This window comes from Atheta coriaria, unplaced genomic scaffold (assembly GCF_025399875.1).
Source record: "Atheta coriaria isolate IRGN ID8LTWV9N9 unplaced genomic scaffold, Caltech_Dcor_3.1 hic_scaffold_9_pilon, whole genome shotgun sequence".
Lineage (NCBI taxonomy): Eukaryota > Metazoa > Arthropoda > Insecta > Coleoptera > Staphylinidae > Dalotia > Dalotia coriaria.
The window spans coordinates 12415498-12440173 of record NW_027045451.1 but is presented as its reverse complement, the minus strand read 5'-3'; the positions used below and the strand labels follow the sequence as shown (position 1 = coordinate 12440173).

The 24676-nt window shown below is 38.3% G+C and overlaps 2 protein-coding genes across 2 annotated transcripts; one reads left to right on the top strand and one right to left on the bottom strand.

Moving 5' to 3' along the window:
• Positions 1-1922: 1922 nt before the first annotated feature.
• Positions 1923-23806, bottom strand: LOC135797912 (protein Wnt-1-like). The gene is made up of 7 exons (XM_065310494.1): positions 23497-23806; positions 19130-19500; positions 4308-4443; positions 4129-4249; positions 3797-4062; positions 3479-3741; positions 1923-3289 (listed from the first exon to the last, which is right to left on the bottom strand). The coding sequence occupies exons 2-7, from the start codon at positions 19318-19320 to the stop codon at positions 3088-3090; spliced, it is 1179 nt and encodes a 392-aa protein (XP_065166566.1). The 5' UTR covers positions 19321-19500; positions 23497-23806; the 3' UTR covers positions 1923-3087.
• LOC135797913 (uncharacterized) lies at positions 21513-23190 on the top strand. The gene has a single exon (XM_065310495.1). It carries the CDS (start codon positions 21891-21893, stop codon positions 22776-22778), a length of 888 nt encoding a protein of 295 aa, XP_065166567.1. The 5' UTR covers positions 21513-21890; the 3' UTR covers positions 22779-23190.
• Positions 23807-24676: the final 870 nt, after the last annotated feature.

Below are 24676 nucleotides of genomic sequence, written 5' to 3'. Positions count from 1 at the left end.
GTTTTTAGCAGTTTCTGTCATTTCATTTAAAACCTTTTACCCCATTAAATTAAATTATTTTGCAAAAGAATAATATACCGCTGTGCACGGACTGACGAAACTTGATGCCGGCACCCGGCACGGTACTGCTCAAATGGCAGCGCACAATATGCTGCGCAAGCTAAGGTCGAACTGGAAGCAGAAACAAAGCGTCGAAAACTCCATGGATCATATAGATAACATGGATAGAACATAAAATTTTAGAGTATTCCCTCTTGCTCTAGCTCACCTCATTCTGCCATTTCTATATAGGTTACTTGAGCGAAGAATAAAGAAAAACTATCCATGTTATATATACTTATAAAAACAATTCAAAATGACTAGATACAAAACTTATAATTTTTGTAACAATTCACGTTTTACAGGTTCGTCTCGTACGACAATAGAATACAACGCGACCAAGAATTAAATTCTACATCTTTAGGGACCCCGCTGATATTAAGGGGCAGCCGCATTCATGAATTTACCCCGAAAACAAGCAAAACTTAGTCTTTCGAAACACAATAATGCAATTTTGACTTCTAATTAATAAGCTAATCACTAAAGTTACTAATGAAAATGATAAAAATATTCATTACTTACAATCTGATGAAACAATGGTGCGCATACAAAGTTGGAAACAGGTGCAAAACCCATAAAACAAGCCAAAATTAGTCTTTCGAAACACAAAAATGCAATTTTTGTTGCTAATAACAAACTAATTAACTAATAACAAAAGTTATTTTTGAAAATGATAAAGAAATTCAATACTTACAATCTGATGAAACAATGGTGCGCATACAAAGTCGGACTCAGGTGCAAAACCCCTAAAACAAGCCAAAATTAATCTTTCGAAACACAAAAATGCAATTTTGTTGCTATTTATCAAACTAATCACTGAAGTTAACAATGAAAATGAAAATAATTCAATACTTACAATCTGATGAAAGAATGGTTCTCCTACGATGCTAGGAGCAGGTGCAAAATCCCTAAAACAAGCCAAAATTAGTGTTTCGAAACACAAAAATGTAATTTTTGCTGCTAATTACCACACTAATCACAAAAATTATTTATGAAAATGTTAAAGAAAATTAATACCTACATTCTGATTAAAGAATGGTTCTCCTACGATGTTAGGTTCAGGTGCAAAACCTCTAAAACAACCCAAAATTGCCTAAAAGTCCTTTATAATTGTACTTCATTAACGTGTGGTGAAACCATTTTCTATAGCTGTGTAATTTTGGTAGCATTAGAAAGATACGAAAAATGCCTCATGGACCTAACATGTTTAGTTTATAGAAAATAGTTTCACAACACATTATAAAAAAACAAATAAATATAAAATTTATTGAATACGTTCTAAATTGCATTGACGTCAATTACTTAAATGTTGATTATTTGAACAAATTAACCGTTGAATAAAAATAAATAATGAATTTAATTCGAATTAATATTAGTAAGTGACCGGTATCCGACCGCAGACACAAATGTTAGGATAATGTCACTCAATAGCAGATTCTTGGCCACACTCGCCTAACATTTATTGTCCCCCATGTTACTACCAAATTAAAATCTCAAGAAACATGATTAATAACTATAAAAATAGACTCACGAACAAAACACGTGCTCACAATACCACCGCGCACGACCGACTAAGCAGGACAGAGAATTGTAAGCCGGCGTAAACATCTAGTGGGACACACCAACTAGATAATTGTATTACCGTTTCTAGCATTTAGCAACTAAACTTCCAACATTCAAATGGCGCGATAGTCAATCTGCAAAAACATAGTTTGTTATATTCTTACCAAAAAAAAGTTGTAAAATTCAGAACGCCGCTAATCTCTTAAAACTCTCAGAAAACCGAATTGTAAGAAGAATACGAAAGTTAAAATGCCAACACATGGTTTGAAAGTAATATATTTGTACACAATAAGGATTGCCCTTTATAATAATAAATTAATACTGATTGTTGCATCCATTTTGCCATTTAGAAAAACAAAACCATCAAAGGCTACACACATGAGTTTATACAGTCACCGAAATAGGGAAATAATCGTACACAGAGTTTATTACTTGAATATGGCACATTTAAATATTGGTTAGCTTGCATTCGTCCAATAATATAGACATGTAAGTACCATTATTGCTGTTGTTTAGTCATTGCGAACAAAAGTGGGAAGTCAAAGTCAGTACCGAAACCACTCGCTGAGCAGATGAGTGAATTACACATTCAATAACTTACGCTTTCGAATAGGTAAGAAAATTATTTACAAAACCAAAAACGCAATAAACGCTACCGGTTATACATTTATATATCAATTCGTATCTTCTATTTGAGAGATTCCATTGAGAATATTAACTATAGTTTATAACTTCGTTCGTCGGCCATTTTGAGCCATCTGCTTCTTTTTCTAGCTTCATTCTGCGTCCAATACAATAAATTTATGGCGTATCATCATTACATTAATTATTATATATTAAATCTATATACAACTCTATATCGAGACATAATACATAGCAGACTATTAAATTGCGAACAGCACGTGCGAACACATAAATAAATATTATACAAGTTCCGATAATCCAACGTTCATTGTTGTGTTTGGCGTATTATGCGACTGAGAATTACAATTTGTAATGAGCACTTAAATCAATCCGGTATATTTTCTTTTTATAACTTGTAATGCATAAACATTTGACTAAAAAGTACGATTAAAGCTAAAAAATAAGTCGTGGAAATTGTATCAAATTCTAAACATTCGAAAAGTAAGACTTGCATCAAGATGGCGGGCGTATTTAAATATTTTACGTTATTAGACAATTCTGTTTACTATTTACTTTAAATTTTCGTAAAAATGTTTAAAACTTACTGAAGTTAATTCGTATTGTTAAGTTTTAAGTTATATCTCTATCTTCTACAACTAATAAAGACGGATGATTCTCGAAATGGAAACGTTCGTATGTAATCGCTACGACTACGACGAATTATGAAGTATAGAAGTTTGCGTTTTCAGTGTGAAGATCAATTTGGTATCGCCAACTCTACCCGTGTTTTTCGTTTATGTTTTAATTGCAGACGTGCTCCTCCTTGGTGTATCGACATATTTCGCATACCACCTGGCAGCACCACACGAACTTGCATTTGCACTTCTCTTCTACTTCGCGGACGCGTGTTTGATAACCGCGCCCGCAGCAGAGTAATCGGCAACCATCGATGCCTTGACTCGTTTTGTTGCAGAGACGGCCTCTGGTACCCATTATATTCAATCTGGAAGAAGAAATATTATAGAAACGAGAGAACATTGATAGATGGCGCTAGTGTTTTAGTAATTCCTAACCTAACTTTTTAAATTCTAAGACCTTTTTGGTCGAATTAGGTGCAATAAAGCGTTATTTTCGACAAGCACGGTAATTTTATGTGTTTTTCTATATATTATTTATGGCTATTGATACATACGTGTCATTTTTTTCACAATAATCTGGTGAATCGTCCAAATAAACCAAATCGGTTTTAATCGGCTTCTTCATATCTGGACTCACTGCACGTAGTTTTTTCTTGCGTCGCTCGACGAATTTCACATGCGAAGCACCTTCGTAGTTCTGATACAAAGCTTCACCAACTATTCTGAAGGTCGGCAGCCGCCGCCAGCACACACGTAGGCTGCACGATCCCGACATTCCGTGGCACTTGCATACCCGCTGCATTTTCGATCTGATACTCTACAAAATAAATAATCAAGAAATCAATGACCATTGTCATTACTAGAGGGTTTACCCTGCGTCCAGCTTCGTTGTTGTGCAAATTCATTAGCCCCACGGCGGTGTTGGGATCCTCGCGTACGTCGAGGAACTCCCTGCTGACCTTCTCCCCATGTCGGATGTCCTCCGAGCAGCCGCCCCACTGCCAGGTGCGCGGTTTGCGCTGCCGCACGCGATTGTCGCATGCACACTCGTTGAGCTCACCCTTGGAGCAGGCCCGGGTGACAGCAAACGCTATCGATGCTGCTGACACAGCCGATAAATATGCCGACTCTCTGCTTTCTGAAAACCGCCGACCGATTTAATATCTCCCAAGAGGTTGAGCGTTAAATTTATTTGTGAACTTACTGATTGAAACCACGTTTCCAAAAACGTTGCCGCTATCTGGAAATGATGTGCAATTCCATCTGTTATTACGGAACTGATGTTGGCATTCTTCTATTCCTAGTTTAGCCCCATTCCCCAACACCTATAAAACACAAATAACAAAAATCGTATTTTTTTTCATCAAAACAAAAATTACTAACCGGTAAAAGTTTATTACTCCCGGCACATATGGCTTTCTGATGCTCATTCAAAAAGTCTAATCCCTGACATCGGTCCTTGTGGAAAGTCGGAGTCAAGTCGACACTGTTCGGAGCGGATCCGGCGAGCCCCAGTTGCCTGTAACGACAGAGAATCATCTCATAAAAAATGAACAATTTCATGAATAAATATCGAAAAACTTCGGCGCGTCCGGCCGCCAGTAAAACGCGCCCGCGCGCGTTGAGATTATCTCATCGATAAAGTGCAATCCGAGAAAGGGGGAGCGCCGGGGAGCAGCGAGAGACGCCTGGGACCTGGGAAGCGTTCGCGCCGATTGCCCACCTGAGACCTGCGACCGGAGTCAGAAGGCAATATAAGCAGTCTGCAACAACGTCTACAAAGTCTACCCCAACGTGCATGTCACGTCTGCCCCTAAAAGTACTCCGGTACGCGTCTGGACGCGTCTGAACGCATAAAACAGGAGATTCCAAGGATCCCGTGCAGTAGAATCGTAAAAACCGACGAATTGCAATCGTAAGATGCAAGCAACAACCCCAAAATTTTCCGAAAATTAGATTTTAGAAAAACCCGGAGCGAAAAAAAAGTTCTGTTGCTTCCGTTTTACTTCCTTTTTGCGAGTGGTTTGGTTTGCACCTGTTGATGTCGTCGAGGACTCCACTCGCGATTCTCGAATTGCCACAGCACTGTATACGCTGCCTTGGGCAATGCGTAATTACGCACGATTAAAAGGGTTGATTTGTCCGACGGCGACCAATGAGTGTGTGCGGGCGAAGGGCCGGGCCGCGCTTGTTTTCCGCCATTGGCCTCTGTGTGTGCATCGGATGCGTGCGGTTCATTGTTCGCGCATTGTTGTGAAACAATGCGCCCCATTATTTGCCATCCTGTTAATTCCGGACGATGTGCATTCAAGAGGACCCCGCGAGCACGTCGAGTGCGCGCGCGGGGCTGTGTGGAGTGGGCCCCAGCAGCAGCCGAGCGAGCTCCCTCGCCAATCGAACGCGCTTTTTAAAATGGCCGACATATACGGCCCTTTTTGCTCTCCTTAATTAGCCATCTTTGCGACGGGCATTGTCTCGGACTGCTACCGGCGGCAGTTATGAATATTAAAAACCAACATGTACGCACTTGAGTGTGTACGAGAGGGCACTCGCCGCTCTAAGATCGAGGTGAGCACGCACCGAGGAAACCACTCGGAAAATTTCTGCCAGGGAGAGCTAATTCCGAACCGCGAGCGCGCGCGGCGATGAGTCGATGCGTCGAGTGTTTCGCCTCGAAGCTCGACTGATTTTTCAGCCTCGTAACGATAAGCAAATATTAAATACCTAGTTACGAGGACGAGCGTCGAGTTTGACTTCCGGTTGTGAACCGTTGTTCGTTAGTTCATTAACGGACAAACCGCGACGCAACCCGAGGCGCAATTAATCAATGATAACACTCCTCTTGTAAGTATTTATTTAGTACTTATCCATTTAATGACTCACATTCCAAACGAAATCCAGCATTGAAGAAAGAAAAACTGCATGTTAAGAATTATTATTCTGCAAATTTTATTTTTAGGTGTCATTTTCAATAAATTGTTTTGCTTTATTTTGCAGATTAAGTCTTTTGCGTTTCTGCCGACAGAGATATCAAGTACAATATAAACAAATGCATTATTTTGATTATACTCAATGGTTTGCATGTCGCCATCTATGGTCAAACCTTTAAACAGAAAGATCAAACAAGATTCTCTAAACTGGAAGCCGAAAAAAATGTTTATATGTCCATCAAACGAATATTTACATTACATACCATTAGTAGTATAATAAACTGGAGTAATAACTAAAGTAACCTAAGCACAGCTAGAAGTAATATTCCAAGAAGTGTATAATTATAACATCTTAATGATTTATGAGCACAATTAGATATACACACGGAAAGCCGTTTATTCCATTCATTATTTATAAATAAATACGCGCATAAACATAATGGAATGCAAAGCATTTCAGCACCAAATTAAAAACGCGCAATTTGCAACTGATGTTTATATATATATAAAGCTGCACTCGCTGCGGGACATTTCCAAATAAAAAATTTAATAACACGCCAAGGTGGCGAACCTCTGCCCATCTTGGAAGCAACAATCTTAGTTGGCATTAATTAAGAGACACACCACGACGCCAAAAACGGCGACTTCATAAATTCTCCCATTTTTAATTTCATCAACAGCGTTGAAAATAAATAACGTAGCGGTTAGCGGTAGCCATATGTCGATTCAATAAAACAGCATTTAATTAAACGCCGGCATAAATCATCATTTTTTCCTTGATGACATGCCGCGCATTTTATTAAAGCGTATAATTTCACAAATGAAACTTTTACGAACGCACAAAGTTTCAGTTCCGATAAAATATCATATTCGGACGCATAAATTGTTGCCCTTCTCGCTGGACCAAACTTAATTCCGCTGATGTAATTTGCCAAAACAAAAAATACTTTTATTGTGGCAGCGAATATGATAAGTAGACGTTTTATTTTCCGCAGCACAACGACTTTGCGATTTCGTGGGCAAATGCGTATGTGTGTATTTTATGCGGCAGGAATAATATATCGATAACGTTCCCGAATTTGTGTTTTTGGTATATACCGGAAAAGAGCAGATCACATGTGATCGGATCGCATGTGAGGCTCGTAATATTAAGCGGGCATTAAATAAATACCACCGCTTTTTTGTATGTGTCTCTTCTACTCGTATTCCGTTACGGAAGTTCCCCTCGCAGTAGCCTTGCTCTTGCGCGGTGGTGCAATACTGTAACCGGCATAATATTTACAACGCGGGCCAGGAGTTACGGGTATTATCGTAAAATCGGATTAGTTTTCCCATTCGCATGCTCATGGATATGAGAATAACTCATAAATAGAATTATTATTCTTGTTTAGGACAAGCAGAAGTAACAACGAAAAAAATGAAAGAAGCTTTAATAACGTGTTATTACATTTTGATGCAACCGCTAAAGGAGATCTTTAAATTACTATTTTTAATTACTTTGATGGAAATTTACGTTGTGTAATGAGTAATTTTAACTTTTTAATGCAGCAGTTTTATGACTACGTACTTACTTACATGAGAATATTGTTATCTGGTCATGTTCACAACCCTCTAATCTAATCTAAGCTGGGATTAGTTGAAGCGAGGGGTGGTGAATTAATAAATTTATTGCACCCCAACAGATTTGACCCTTTATTTGGCGCAAAACACATCATTGCATGCATGAATAATTTGATACTGTTTAACCTAGAAAAATAACAATGTAGTGACAAACATGACCTAACCTCAAAACACGATGGGGTATTATATTTTAGTCGAGATACAAACCTAAGTGTACGCCATCTAAGATCATAAGAATTCACAAAATAGGTAATACATAACCTGTGTTTATAATCTACATACATAAAACAAAATAGGGTTTGTTAAAGCATTTATAACTCAAAAACGGCTGGTCAGATTTTGATGATCTGTGATTTATCGGATTCGCATCCTCCACGAAAAACAGAATAATTATTAAAATGTCTAAAATTATTACTTAAAGGATGTTAAATAAGAAACGAATATTGGCACACCCTGAGTGTTTAACAAAAAAGTAAAAATTAATTACATTTGTACTGAAAACAGGACGACATCCCAGGCGAAAGCAAGTATTATATAATATGTATTGAATTATTGTAGATAATTGCATAATTAAAGCAGAATCAGCATACGCTCAGTTGCAATTTGCAATTGATAAAAATAAATATTAGCTCAATGAATGAGGGATCGTCCCACCGCATTTGAACAACTCTCGGATCGCGTGCGGCCTTCCCCCTTGTGCATTTATTTGCACACCGCATGATCCAATTATTAATGCCACCACAGTAGAATTATATGCTAATTAAATGCTTGGATAAATCCGTAAAGTACGTACAACATTCACACGGCTTGAATGTTTGCGCTCGATGATGAATTCCTAGATCAAACAAATAAAGATCGAGAATTTGGCGCGTGCGATATAAATCATATTCATAAATCGCCATCGTTTGTATATTGTTTTAAAAAAGGCACGTTTTCAAGGCGTCATTGAAAAATAAATTCAAGCGGATAAAATAATTGGCGAGCATTTTCCGCCGGCTGAAACATTCAAATTTCGAATAATGGGCGTGCAAAACGAGCGCAAGCACCGGTAGCTATAACTATATTTCGTCTTGAGGTGGATGTTGGAGCTGGAGAGAAGAGGAAGCCAATCTGTTGAAAACTCTGAACGTGTACGGAGCACCTGAGGCCCGGTCCTCAGGCTACCCAGCAGATCATGTTAATGCATCCTCCATGTGAGGACGTGAGCGATGCGCGTGTACTGCAGAGAGGAGAGGCAACACACAAAAAAAACTTGACGAGAGATGTTTGTTTGAAGTAACGACCCACACACGGACTTTTCGGATTTCACAGATTATTTTCGCCGCGAGTGACTCATTAAAACGACGCCGACATGCGCACCCGACGATGTCGACATGTAATCGACATGTTTTCCGAAACTCTCTCTCTGCGCTTCAATAAATAGCATGTCTTGATGTCAATCATGGTCATGATTACATAAAATGCCAATTGCAATTACGTTGCTTCTGATTATGACAGCCACTTCACAATCAACAATTGGAAAAATGTATTTTTATATATAATTTAACTCACGTCAGCAGGTTATGATGTCTTGTGGTGAGTTGTTAAGTACGCGTCGTTTTGTCGTGCCGGAATGTTAACAACTCAAAAAGTTAAGTAAGTGCTGAGCAGTTAATATATTAATGGCTTGTTTAAGTGCTTCATTAGATTGATCCTGCTAAAAGGAGATGTCTACTTCTTTAATACTAAATGTAGGGATTTTATTACAAAAAAATTAATAACTTCCGATTAAACGCTGCGTTTAATATACAGCAACCCAATTTACATTTACCAGTTGTGTATGTTGCCTATACAATCTAATCGCACACTTAAAAAAGAAAGTTAAAAGCTTAGAAAATCATTTAATTTACTCCTTAATGCATTCAATTTTGTTTTCATAATTGCCTTTTAATACACGTATTAGTTTCTTGTAAAGATTTTCTTTTCGTTGTGAATGATTTGGATTCCCTGCGTTCGATGTACTGCAACGTTTAGATCGTTACATTTTACGATGAGCAATAAAAACCATGCAATATCATGAAACAATATTCGACGGGCGCAACGTTGTCCTGCGTTATCCTGGCCGAAAACGCATCGATGCGCCTCCTTGGCATATGTCATCGCAGCAGATGTCCACAATCCACATCGCAGAGACAATGCACTAACTGCATTCCATTAGCTTCCCAACATTCTGCTCACTCTCAGCGCTCGCAAAACAAAGAAAATGAAGGATCGTAAAAAATCTGTATAGGTACGAATATGCTCTGTGTGTAAATGTGCATACGCGTGCGTGTGTGTTGGTGCACGTATGTTTGCGGGGGCGAGTCATAGAACAAATCACGCATCGGTATCAAATGTAATAAAGTGTCGGAGATTACATTCGGCCGGCATGGCGCAGCCGTGCTGGATAAGCAGTTACTTTTCGAAGAGATCATGAGGATCGAGTGAACCCCCGGTCGCATATCCACGCAGACGACCGCAGATAAATGAACGTCGCGGAGGCCAAATTGAAAAAATTACTGTTCTGTAGGGGTGCTGCCAAATCCAATATCTACACTAGAGTTAAGCTAATAACAAACCGACGTTAATCGGAATATTACACAATGAAAGTGATATTATATGAATATCAGTTACATCAAAATGGGTATGCAACCAAATTCACACATTTTAAGGTTATTTAAACCGCGGTAGGCAATCCTGATTTTTCATATTGAAATGGCAATAACTTACAAAATTAATAATTTGTGAATATTTTCAATAAAATTTACAACATCGCAGCTTCCTGTAAGTTTCTAATCTAAATAGTTATAATCATTGATATTTCAGATTGAAATATGAGAAATTCATATTTGTTTTCATATATATATTCGTATTCCCATTAATATTCTGCATATTCGATGAAATATGCACAATACCAGCTTGGATTGCGGTCGAAAACCTTTTAAATATCCATTCATACGTGCAGACCTGTAGACATTATAGGCGTGTATCGTTCATGAATAGAAATCACCTGAAAATAGGCACAATTCAAGAATTATTTAAACTGCGTGCGATTTGTGCGCAATGCGATTTATATCTGCAAATTTATCATCAGTTATTTAATCATTCCTTATGCAATATATAATAAAATGGCGCCTAAATTCTATTGACATTTGCTGATACTGATGCTGCTGTTACGCAGTCACTTGGCATTGGTTTTTATTTGTCTCGATGTGTACACGTCATTTTGGTTTAGACGCTGTTGCAACGTCGTTGCACCAGGACCGGTGGCATTAGTGGCACTAACGTTCACTGGGGGTGAGAAACGCAGTAAATAATTAATGCGAGCATTAAACTCGGCCATAACGCGCGCCGCTCCCCAATTCTATCGCCCAACAACTTTTAATAAGATGAACGCGCGAGCATTGTAAGCGATAGCCACAGTAAAATATTTACTAGTTCACTATAAAATTAATGACTTTCATTATAACGTCTGCGCAACAAACCCTTGGCAATTTCGTGTCCGGGTGCAATATTGTCCTGCTTAATGATAGGTATTAGGTAGATTTCAGCATATAAAAACGGAAGCCATCGACAGCATCAAAACGAGCAACAACGAGCAGAAGCACGTAAAGCGTTCAACGCCTGAAAAACGCCGCTAAGCGAGTGTTCCGCGAACTGAAAGTGTGCTTAACGTTGCTGAAATAAAGCGGTAATGTCCGACTATTAACCACACCGCAGATATAATGTCTCGATGCGTGACGGACGGACATCGGATCATAACTTTTGTCTGTTTTAACTGCTGCGTATAAAAATGGCAATTTTAGCGAATGGTAGCCATTAGCATCAACCGAAAATCTTTCAGTGAGCAACATATTTTATTACATAAATGATCACAAAGTATCTTTCAGTTGTAGTATACTGCATATACTACAGCGCCACCTATAATAAAGTACTGTGAACTATTTAACCTCAAAACTGCTAAAGTTGAATGTCTGCTAACAAATTGTGAGTATTCATTAATTATTTGTAAATTTAGTTTCTGATGACATCAAAGATCAAAGTGTATAAACGCTGATTGGCTGATTCTTAAAGGATGCGGTCCAATACATAGAAACTTGAGTTTGTTTATTTTTCCTCTTGGAAACACATGTTTGAAAGTGCTATAGAAATCCAGCCAATCGCGATTGCTTGAAATTTTTGCATCAATCTCCTCATCGCATCGATATAGGGGAAAGTAGCCATATTTGGACCATTTTTATATTTTTTGATTTATAGAGACACATATAAACTGTCAATAAAAATTAAGTAGCGGAAAAGTAACTCACAAGGCTTACCTACAAAATGATATTTTTGATTTAAGTAAAAATTATATTTATACCCCTCAAATTTCAATTTAAAAAAATTGTGTTTTTGGTCCAAATTAAGAAACCGGTTTTCTAAATTGGACCTCGCGGTTTCCTAAATTGGACCATGCTTTTTTAACGGCAATTGACACAATAGTAAATTTTAGTTTTAGCACTAACACAAGCACATTTTGTTTAAACCAAAGTGCGACATTTCATACACTGGATCATTTCGAAGAGTTGTGCTCGTCCACAAGCTTTTCTAGGAGGTCGAAAAAATGATATACGTTTTCCCTGTTAAAACCCCGGTGCCTGTCTTCGGTCCAACTTGGGCAACTTGAAGAATTTATATATAATGATCAACAACAATCTTAATATAACAAAACCTCTCCAAATTAATACTATAAATTATAGATAAATAAATAAGCTTTCTGATGATATAATAATAATTGTGAAATCTAACGTTTAAACAGCTTGACAGCTTATGCACTTACGTCGTTATATTAGATTTGATAATCAAAAATACACAAAGTTGTTGTCACGACGAAAGCACGCGGCAAGTTTTAACTCAAATAGTTGCATCAATTGTTTCTAAATAGGAGTAAAACATGGGGCCTGTCTATTTTTGCACAAACTTCCACAGTCCGCGGATATCGTGGTGGTCCAACTTAGGCGCTGGTCCAACTTAGGCTACCTTCCCCTACCTACTTACACTCGATTGCATGGACTCTTGATTAGAGTCATCTATATATTATATATGAATACATTTTTTTGCTCCCCACGTTTATGAAAATGTTCCTTCTTTGAAAGGCGCGCATTGAACGCAACTCGAGCGTGGAATACTTCGTACAGCTAGACAAACACAATGGCATGCGGCGTAATTATTAACCATTCATATTATATTACTAGCCATATACACTCTCCGCGTACAAGCTGCGTGTATTTGCCAGATTGCATGAATAACGCCGGATTGAATAACCAGCTGAACGTTGAGCAGCGTCGAGCAGGTTCTGCCCATGGCTGCCTTCAGGTCCAGCTTGTGATGTGAGTATAAATATATATAAGTAGGCAAAAATCATAATTCATAATGCATTCTCCATGTGATGGGTAGGTAGGTACTGGCAGTCGCTTTGTCGAGGTAATTATTACTTTGCGCACCGCATCAGAAAAATGTCATCTATATCATGCTTCATTACATTCAATGGCATTCAAAATATTTTTCAATTCCAACCACGACAGACAGATTTCACCTGGCAAAGTAGGTACTTAGTTGATATTTATTGGGTGTTTTAAATTTGACTTATCTTATCTTTTTATTTTCAGTGTGTGTAAGTTTGGAACTTTTGAAGATTGTAATTAATAAATGGTCAATAAGAAGCAAACCCGTAATTTTCCTGTCAACGAGCCAGAGCGTGTGGAATGCATAAGTGCGCACCACAACCACAGAGGAAAAGTAGTTGTATGTTTTGTAAAAGCTCTCGTTGAGAATTTTTGTCTATATCTCTCTGGGTATTGGACGCACGCCAGCCCGTCCGCAAAGGGTCTGGAAATAATATCTAATATATGCTAATTATAAGTGCTGCGTATAAATTATATTTATATTTCATTAAGCGTGAGGATGTTTGGTCTTCAGCGAACATCCAGTATGCGACGGCCGCGGCCGAGTCGCCCTCAAAGGAGTCGCGAGTAGTAAAATTTATATGCGCGCATGGACGGCGACGCGAAAACGACGATCGCGCTGTGCTTTTCAGATCAAAACTGCGCAATCTACGACTGTGTATGTGTATCTGTATACGTTTGTCATCAATTAGAGATGAGAAGTACACAAAACGGCGCTTGATTCTACATTCTGGATTCCGGCCTAATTAGTGTATTGTTTTTAGAACTTGTGTTAAATGCTTCTTTTTTGTTTTCTCTTTATACTTAGATATGAAGTTTTATGCGAGTAGTACTTGCGTTTTGTTTGTTTCGTTTTGTGTGAAAATGAAGATTGAACACGTCATGTTTTCGCCTTTCGCGCGCCCATCATCTTGTGGAGTGCGACGCGGCGTAATAGGAACGTTACACGCCAAAAACGGCGGTGTTTTAGCACCCTTTTACGATCTGATATATTATTTACCTGCATGAGTCAACGTGGAATTACCTCCCGATTCTTTTCGCGCTGCGCAACGCACGGCAGGTTATTGTTAGTCATGAAATGAGAAACGATGATATAGCCCTTAAATGCCCTCGCTACTACACATTCACATGGTTCATCCGATATACAGGGTGTTGCATTGCAATAAATTGGTCTTTAAACGGAAAACATTTCTATTGGAGATATAATCATATTTTAAAAAGCTAGAAATGCACAAATATCTTATACCTACTATCAATCAAAACCAACTAAACTTCTGTATAAGCAATAATTAACATCTTGCAAAATGGATGAAATTAATAGTGGCTTTTAAAAATTCAAAAATGAAAGTTATTCATACTGTGATTATGAGCTTAACTTGTAAGTTGATTGTTGGTTGCTCAGTTTGTAAATGAATTGAACGATTCGCGATGATCGTATATCTTAATTACCGTCTGATACGAGTCGATTTCCGAGCGGCAATTTATGCAAATTGAAAACGTATTAACAGGTTTGATGAATGGTTTTATCCGCTTCTGATGCAAGCCAGTGTTTAACATTTCCATCGAACAAAATGTTAAATCTCCATCATCATTTCAATCTGTTGAGATTTCACATTTTAAAATTGACATTCGATATCTCCACCTACAAACAAGAATTATACCTGCGTATTTAGGTAGAATACTTCAAAATATAAAAAATACTTATAATAAAATTTCGACCATATATGATTGTCTTAATCGTGACAAAAAGACGTTATCAAAAGTGTCGGCGTGTCGACGGCGAGAAATGCCTGCAGGGTGGTAGTGACCGTTGAGAGGGTGGCAACACACTCGCATTAGTGAAATTTTTGTCGGCGCGCGTATTTAGTCTACGTGGGGGCGATTTTAATGGAAAGCGACGCGTATAGTATGGATGGCCGGCGGGCACGCGATCGAATTCATTAGCGTTTATTATTATTACGTGTTGTGTGCGCCGACTACCTGCCGCTAAATGTGCAGCGCACGGCTAAAACAAACATAAATAAGATGCCCACGTGGACGATGCATATACGCGCGAGCTAATTCCACCTGGAAATTTATGCAGATTTGTGCGCGCTGAGTTATTATGATTGCTTTCTGAAATCAAAATACAACTAACGAAACAAAATAGGTAAGTGCTAAGTACTACAACTGCCGGAAAATACTGTATTATATACGCGGGGTGATGAATGTTGAAGAAATTTGATAAAATTACACAAATAACTCAGGGAAAGAAAAAAATGCGCTAATTTACACTCAAAAGCAATAAAATAGGAATACAAAAATGTATTTAATATTTGTTAATATTGTAGTCAAATATCCTACATTAGTAAATATTATGTTTTTAGTGTAAATTTTAATATTTGACGTGATTTAAACACAATTTTGAACGGTTTTGCTCAATTTATTTTGTTTTTGCTTTGAAGTTTGGTAGAGAAAATATTTTAATTATATTACCGCAGAATTTTTGCGTTTTTAACTCGTTCTATGCTTATTTTATATTAATTTAGTTATATATATATTAAAGATCACAAAAACATTGAAAAAAGATAAAACGTTTAAATTATTGAAATTATTTTGCAACTTTACTATGTGATGTCATATAAAACTTCTCTATTAAATCATAAAGTATATAATTTACGCCCGACTAGTATTACCCGCATCCAGGTAAGCAATACCAAAAGATTTGGAAGACATCCCCGTGCGGCTGACATAAATCGTTCTTACGCTGCGCGTTAAAACTCGAAAGAATATAAAACACAGCTATAGCTTTCAGCTCTCCGATGCCGAAGAAAGCAGACCTAATAATTATCTCATTGTAAAGCGGCAAATCCGCCGATATGGTCACTCTGACACGCACACTGGACCAGCACCAGGGCGTACCGTAAAAGCGTAGTAAAAGTGCGTTCTTTCCGACGCGGCACGCCGCAACATTGTAATTCATAGCGGCGGCAAGAATGCGGCCCAGCCGGAGCTCATCAGCGTCTGGTCGGCCAATAAAGAACAATGCGAACAACCGGCCCGCACTTAATATAAGCCGCCGAAGAGATAGAGCACCTTCAGGTAGTCGATGGTGGTGTTAGATTCCTTTGAGGTGCGCTGTCGGCACCCGAAAGCGCCTTTCGCCTCAATGCCGACTACCGATGATAACGAGCCGTGACCACTGCACCGGTGGCCTCGAACTTGAACATTATTTCAACCACACTAAGGTGTTTAACGCATTTAACAATGTGTGGACAATATATCTACGTTTGTTTTCGTGTATTTGTTGTTTTGTGTGTGTGGTTGAATGGAGGGAAAAAGAGTAGTATCCCCAAACAAAAGCAATAAATGACAGAAATCTTCGATGATGCGCCCCACATCCATCCGACATATTCCTCCGTCAAACAACCGCATAGGAATCACTTACTTGGGCGCCTGAACGTAATGGTTTCGCCTGCGTATCACATGTCTAAGGTTCGTTAACATGTGCGCATTCGATGTACGCCGTTAACGAACAAAACGTCTCATTAGTGGCTGGGCGCACGCCGCGCGACGTCTGCGAAGGGTGCGCGCACTTTTTGCGCCCGGGCGCGTACGCCTTCGATACACGCCTGGCGATCTATAACATATCCATATATCAATATTATTACCGTTATTCAGACGCGCACGGGAAGCCGCCATACTGCCAACCAACCAACCAAACCCTCTTCCCCCCGAGTGGTGGTTTTGTTTCTCTCGTCGAGGACGCCGAGCGTTATTCGGCAGTGGGGAGATTGTCTCGTTAAATTTTCATGTACTTTAGAGAAACGAAAACAAAAACCAAAAACGAAACGAAAAAAAATATATACAACGTAAAACAAAACTGCTTCAGCCAAAGGGCTTCACTCTGGGCTGTGTATGCGTATCGCGATCGCAAGAATGGCAACACAATGAGGTGTGCTGGGGTAAGGTTAATGAGATATTGGCTCCACCAACGGTTAATTATAGCGAGGAGCCTCCCTCTTTTTCAACTTCGAAGGGTAAGCGGAGAATGTACACATGCATCCCTCGTAATCATCCGAAAAGTTTTCAAATATTTTTCACATAATAAATCATTAATCTTTAATTTTATTATAATTGATGAATATTCATGGATAATTTTAACCAAATGTTAAGTCAGTTCTATTTATTCCTTCTATATAACAAAGTCGTCTGAAAGAGAAATAAATCTACGTTAATTTCATCTGTTGAAATTGTCTAAACAGACAATAACTATTAAAATACCAGAAAATTGAAGAAAAACATCAAAGAAAAAACTTTCTTCATGTGTGGTTTGTCAAAATCACAACAGTTTGACAGTAGATTCAGGAAGTAGCCTAACAATAAAACATTTCGATTTCAATCAAACTTGAATTAAATGTATTTAACAATTAATTAATAATAGTATTTATTCAGGAGGTTGATGAAAACGATGGTTGAAACGAAATTTTGCAAATTTAATTTCTATTTGCTTATTTCGAGTAATTTCAAAATTAATTTTATCTTTAATAGTATACATATTGAAAAAATGGTTGTTAAATAAACTGTACGTTTTTTTAAACCTTGAAAATATTGTCAACACAACATTACATCTCTTAGTTATCGCAATCATTATTTAAATAGCGTCACACTTTTTAGCAGAATGTCTCAGTTTGTAATCCTTAAAATAAGGTTAGATCGACGTAGTGACAATATTGATTGACAATATTGACGTACAACGACGTTAAAGTAACATAAGAACATTATATTAAATAAATTTTAAAATTTTTAAAAACAATTTAAATTCCAGAAGGTCTTTACAAACTTTTTTCTTATAAACAATAAGTTTTTTGCTTCCAACACACAAAGACCAATGCGGAAATAAATATGTAAAACAAATAAAACAAGTTTTGCGTGATTTAAAAACGTAAACACATCCCCGCACATAAAAATCGCGTAATTACACACGAGTCAATTCTAATAAACTAATAATGACATTTGTTGCGGTATCAAATCCGCACAAACCACCAATAAACTCTTTGCGCAGTACAGGCACAAGACATGAAAAGGCGCGTTTTACGAGCAATCGAAATAGCGCCCCAACTCGGCGTGTTTTCTTTCAAAAGAACATAAATATTGAATGTTCGAATTGACAAAGCGTCGGATTACCGCGGCGCGTAACAGCGCGTGATTATGTCCGCGCGCTTATTTATAACCAGCCCACAGCAGCTACCCGAAGTCTTGCAGCAGCAGCCGAACCTTTGATCGCGAATATCACTCGCGAGCCGCCGCAACCGCGACCTCACCATCGACTATTGTTATTCATTATTGTGCGTTTGTGCAGTTCGCGGTATTGTCGATCGGTCGCCAGTGTTTTAGTTCAGGTTCGATTTAATATAAAAAATTCCTACTCATTCAATGCAAAATCCATTGTTGAACTTCGCAGCATATTTGCACATATTACGCAAATTAAAATTCCGGCTGACTGGATTACGCTACATGTGTCGATTATCACGGATGGATGCATGACTTGTCATGTCGAGAGATCATATTCCAAACAGTTTAATATGCCTCCCGGATGTATGCTAAGATGGTGGTCTTTAAACTTTCCAGAAAAAATCGAAATAATTTTGTTGAGAGATTTGAATGCTTCGTTAATTAAAAAAAGAGGAAAGATTCCGACGGAACGTCATACATGTCAGCAGACACTAATTACCCTTTTAAGAAATGCAAATAAAGCCTGAAAGGTTTATTCTCCTTTTCTTCGTGTTACACTTCGCGTCGGCGGCGGACTTTATGGCTACTAGACTTCCAATAACCCTTTAACTTCCAACTCTTCAACTTCACAAAGCACCCAGCGTGTATACAAACGCCACAAAGCGCACAACGCGTACAAAACTAGAAATAACGCGCGCTAAACACGATTATTTGTTTAGGTGAGGAGTGAAGCGTTTTTGATTTGAATTCTAACACCCGCTCGCGTTATCTAAAGTGGAATATCTTGTAAGTAAAGCGTCCCGAAATGAATTCCCATCAACCCCGCTCCCGCAGAAGGTAGAAGGCCGCGCTTGGACTTACTTCTTGTTATGTTGGTTGTGTTTCTTTTTTTTTATTAAACTAGTTTTGAGACCTTCGCGAGTTCTTCGCCGGTTCGCAGTCGCAAAATGTTGAAGAAGAAGTAGTAGAAGAGACTTACCACCAGTCCGCGGCCGCCAAGTGCGCGGCCAGCAGGAGCGACGACGTCCAGAGGGCGACGGACGCGAACGGTTGCGTTGTGGCGCCGCGACGCCTCATAGCGCCTCGGCAGTGGCTGCGGTTCCACGCGCGCCGGAGACAGGATGCACTTGCACACGCGAAGACCGACCGCGGACTAACCATGCACCACATACATATAGCCAGCCGTGCCGACGCGCTCGCCGTCCGACCGCACGATGACGGTAAGTCGAAGGCGGTGCGCGACAACTACCCCTCCAAATACGCCTACAACATTTCCGACAGGCGCACGTCAACAATTGTCCGCGCGGCCAGGACGCGCTCATTCACTCGCCGCCGCTGCCGCACGCGCACCTGTAACAAATCCGCACGGATTAATGAAAATCCTCATTTAAGATTTAATTATTTTGCAAATATTTAAAGCATTGTTGTTTAAATAACAAATATTTTGACTAGTTATATATTTATTTTGTACAATTTAATAAAAATTGATATATCCTTGAATTTGTAAAACGTTTTAGTAAAAAACTTCGTACAAAATTATTTATTGCTCAAAAATCGAATCTCTGGCTTAAAAAGCAGGTTTTAACGCAAAACGAGTGGCACTAGAAAGATATATTCTGGTATTGCATTTCCAATACAATAAACGTTTTTTTAAATCAACAAAATGGTGGAAAATGTTGCTAATGCCATGTATTTTATATAGACGTATGCATTTTATTCAAATACTATTGAAATATCCGCTCTAAAAATAGTAGAAGAACTCGTGATTGAACTGATGCATCGATAGTCCAAAATTGAAAGTTTAGCTTTTCTTTATTTCGCTTCTACCGTCGCAAACTGAAAAAATATTGTTCGTTGATGATACTTAATATGTTTGAAATTTCCCTATGCACGCCTTACAAATTAGCGGGTTATTTTGTTGTCAGTTTGTAGATGCAGTAACGCCTAAAGAACAGCGTTGATTCATTTTCTCGTTTCTGACAGGTTGTTTTGCAAACCAAAAACGTTTTCGCGAGTGTCGCTAGTAACGCTTTGAAAGGTGCAATTTTAATTATCCATAATTAGACAAAATTATATTCACCTTTGCGCCTTGAAACGGTTCTAAAAATCACATAAATTTAAAAGTCTCTTCTTCGCTTTCAGTAGGTAATGCTATCAACCAGAGCAAATCAAGCTAAAAAAATAAAAATTACATTTACGACTAAAACTGTCTTATTGCCTTGTTAACTGAAAAAAACTACCTGAAGAAAAAGTACAATCCCTGAATCTATTTCCCCAGAACCAAAAACTTTTTTAATAGTTGCGGAAATATTAAATTACCATTATTATTACAAGTTTCTGCTAATAACAGTAAAAATGCAATAAATTGTAAAACTTGAAAGTGATTCTCAATCATGCTGCGTTGTCAGTGTGCAGCCAACGAAATAGTTACCATATATATGTAGAAAGTTAAATATAGAAGAAAAAAGAAGCGCCGTTTTTACGTAAACATATATCTAGTACAAACAGATCGCGCCGAAACGAAATCAAACAATCGAAACGTTTTCCGAAACGCCAAAGAGTGCCGCAGCGCAGACGTCGCCGCGGTTGCCGCCGCGCCGCCTTCGCGCTCTCCCGATATTGAAATCAGTTGTAACTTTTTTCGGCCGTGCGCGCGGGGCAGAGTGGTGCATGGAGAGGGGCCGCCTGTTCGATGTCCGCCCATCCGTCTATCGTCTGCGCGCCTTGATAATAGAACTCTAAAGTAAATTATTTATAATCGGCGCGTTTGAACTTTTTCTCGGCGCGCATGAATGCAGACGCGAGCGAACACACGTGCAGTTTGTACAGCGGCATTCTGGGAAGACGGCGAACTTTGATTCGGATGTAAACTTTCAATCTACTTTGCATACGGCGCTCAAATACGCTGAAGTGTGAAGTGCTTCACGAAAAGTGCTTAAAAGCGCAAACTTCATGTGTGTGGTGCACACTTATCAAATTTATTCTGCCAGTGATTTTGCGTAAATATCAAAAAACGAATGAAATAATAAGTTATTCAACATTTTCGTTGATTTTAAACACCTATCGCCATCTATACTCGAGGACATGAAATAATCATATTAAACATCATTTTACGAAAAATTCTACACAATATTTTTGTTTTAAAACCCGTCAAATAAATTAAAGCAACAAATTTATACCAAAACACAAAAAACAAAATTGTTGTTGAAAATAACATGTTTTGTGTATAATAAGTTGCCTATCTATATAAAAAGACAAAAAACAGTTTCTTGTTTGAAATAATATTATTAGCTATATTTTGTGACCTCAGTCATTATCACCCGCCGTGAATACATTAATACTAGACACTAAAACTGCGCGCTTTGAATTATTTGTGAAATTGATTCAACGCGCTGTTTACAAGCCACAAGCATCTTATCTAAGAAGCGAATTGATAACAGCGTACCAGCGTCAGACGGTCACATAATGAGCGCCTTTTTTCAACACAAATAATTTTATGGACACAATAATCAAAGAATTCATTCGACACAAGTGCCCGGAACTGAATCATTAAACGCAGAGCGCTCTCCGAAGACGCGGCGCATTTAATTCATTACTCGTTCGTCTCCGCTCGCGTCTGAAACGCGCATTCATACCGAGATTCAACCGAAACGTCGAAAACAACAACAACAACAATAACAAGTTTAAATAATAAATTAATTCAGTGCGTGCGTGTGTGTGCGTGAAAATTTCCATTCAAAATGGCAGAAGAAGAAGAAGTATTGGATATGGCAAACACGGTAAACTCCACCAGTTATACAATAGATTTTGAAACACTTATTGAAGAAGATAATGCGATCTTCTTTTCAATCGCCACCGTCGGTTTACTGGTACATGCACTGATCATCTATACGACTGTAAAAAGCAAACGCCTGCGTTCACGTACGAATATAATGATTATGAACTGGATCGCCTTCGAGATGGTCTCCCACAATATATTATACCCGCTGCTGCACTATATCCGCCTCTATGAGTACAACTTCTTGTTGCACCTCATCAGTGGGAACGTCATGTTCATGACCATCACTTCAGCGCTCCTGTGTCTCAACGTGCTGATGAGCGACTCGGTGATGATGAGCAACAAAACAACTTTCAAAGAGTTCCTCGAGCGCTTCTACGCTATACAACTCACAATTTATGCAATCGTACTCTTTTGGAAGATGTACACCCAGCATGATATTTATATGGAGCTGTTGCTCATCTTAACCTACTTTATCAGCTGGATTGTGCTGGTGCTGAAGGTTTTGTACCGACAGTGCCATCGGTTTGTCAAGCGCACGACGTTGAACAACATCGAAGAGTTGCGATTGCATCTGGCGACGTTCTTCTTGGTCGGGAAGATTGTTATCACTGTGTTTGGCATCTATAGCGTGATGTACAAAAGTAAGGTGTTGTTGCATTTAACTAGGCTTTGGGGTCTCAGCGGTGTTTATGTCATTGTGTTGCTGATTGTTAAGGATATTAACTTTAAGATTAGTTTATATGAGATTTTGGGATTGAATGTTAAGAATCCGAATGATGTTGATACTATGATTAGTGAGGATAAAGATGGGGAGGATAATTTGGTGGAGACTTGCATTGAAAACTGAAATCTATATTGATATTATATGCATTCTATTTTTTTTTTAGTTATGAGATAAACTTATTTCAATACTAATCTTTACCAAAAATACTTAAACTGTAAAATTTCTTTAAAGTCATCAGAAATTTTCGGGTAATAATAAAATATTGCATATTAAGTGTCAAAATTGGAATTTTTAGTCATGTAAAGTGTCATATTGCGGACCTTGGGCATTGTTAATCAAATTTAATTCAATAAATTGGACGTAACAACTTGCTAACGCTTAATAAATGACAAAAAAAATGTTTTTCACCACTTGTGTTAAGAAATAAAAATATTGATCGTTATCTTGGAAACAATTTTGTCTCCATATTAATATTATTGATAAGATATAACATTAAATTGAAATAAACAATTGGGTTAATCCCATGCAATCCAAATGTGTTGATTCCTTTCATTGCTACCCATAATGGCCATAAATAATACAAAAAAGCATAAAACAGGAAATTTGGTATACCTACTACACAGGAAGTACATAATACCTCTGTACCTCTTTGGACATTATTTTAATATTGATATTTTGTTAAATATTGTGACTTTTTCACAAATGTACTTCAAACTAATCTGTGTATTTACCAAAAATCATGTTTTCCCGAGTTGGCTGTTTGCAAAGTCAAGATATCAAATGCAAAAGTTAAAAATTGAAATTCCCGTGCCGACCATCAAGTTCTTCATGCGGTACTTACCCGAGAGTAAAGCGAGGAAATTCCTAACATCCTGTCTGGCCGTGCACATTTGCCGTATAAATTTGGAAATTCACGCCCCCTCCTTCAACAGTCTTGCATCCCGCTGGCGTCCCTTGTTTGGCAATAAGTACTGATTGCCATTCTGGTTATTATTTATTTCTGCCACAGAAGCCGAACGCAATCATTCGATTTTCACATTCACAGCGCGACGAGGGTTCGAATCGTAACGAATTTCTAACCTTATTTAATCATGACTAACTTCAACGTTTTGTTCTTTGTGTTGTGTTGGACGTGTTTACATACTTTGACAAATGGTAAGTGTTCAGTTTTAGTCAATATAAACTAATTAATCACTTATTACAATATTAAATTATTATAAACATGACAATCAACCGAATTAATAAAATATGTTGTATTAATTTTATCACGTTGTTTTCTGTGTAGCAAACGCCTGCCGCGGGAAGACAACTTGCAGGAGTTTGCGCGATTGCGCACCGGTCATGTCTCTCATCGACACACTTCAAAAACCGCTTAAACCGTCAGTTGTGCAATTTTTACGTGCGCAGCAATGCGGCTTCCATGATGGCTATCCAATGATCTGCTGCGGAGTTTTACCAAAAACTCTCAACATCTTCAACAAAAGACAGCAAAAGACTCAACGTCAACAAAAGAAATCAACGCGCGGACAAACGCAAGAATACGTCGTCAACTTAAACAGAGCGCCACCTGCGCCGATCACCACCGAAAGTGTCCGCGGCATCGGTGGTATCAATAAACTGTCCATATACCAACCGGAAGCCGGCAACATCATGAACCCACCGCATTTTGACATCACCGTATCCACAGCGGCGCCTGGAGCATCAACAGTACCGTACTTAAGTAACTTAAAGAGAGATGCACGCCGGAAAACAAACCTGGGTGATTTTTTGAATACCGGCGAGGCATTCAAGGAAGCCATGAGTGCATACATGGATCACTACGACTTACAGAGAACGAGGAGATCCGGAGCATTAAAAATTGATGCTGAATTGGATGTGGAAGTTCGTTGATTGTTGTGGTTTATAACAAATAAGTGTAAATAGTGTTATTGGACGATAGTGAGTGAACCATTCCGAGCGAATTGTTTATGTCAAACGTTTATATTGTACATATTGTATGACGTACTTAATTATTATTAATG

What these genes read in the sequence shown, in the direction of transcription:
- LOC135797912 (XM_065310494.1), bottom strand. Translation starts at nt 19,320, where the DNA reads ATGTGGTGCATGGTTAGTCCGCGGTCGGTCTTCGCGTGTGCAAGTGCA. An exon ending in TGGAAACGTGGTTTCAATCA is followed by an intron (nt 4,063 to 4,128) that starts GTAAGTTCACAA and finishes GGCGGTTTTCAG; the next exon opens with AAAGCAGAGAGTCGGCATAT. An exon ending in TATTGTGAAAAAAATGACAC is followed by an intron (nt 3,290 to 3,478) that starts GTATGTATCAAT and finishes TTCTTCTTCCAG; the next exon opens with ATTGAATATAATGGGTACCA.
- LOC135797913 (XM_065310495.1), top strand. Translation starts at nt 21,891, where the DNA reads ATGGCAGAAGAAGAAGAAGTATTGGATATGGCAAACACGGTAAACTCC.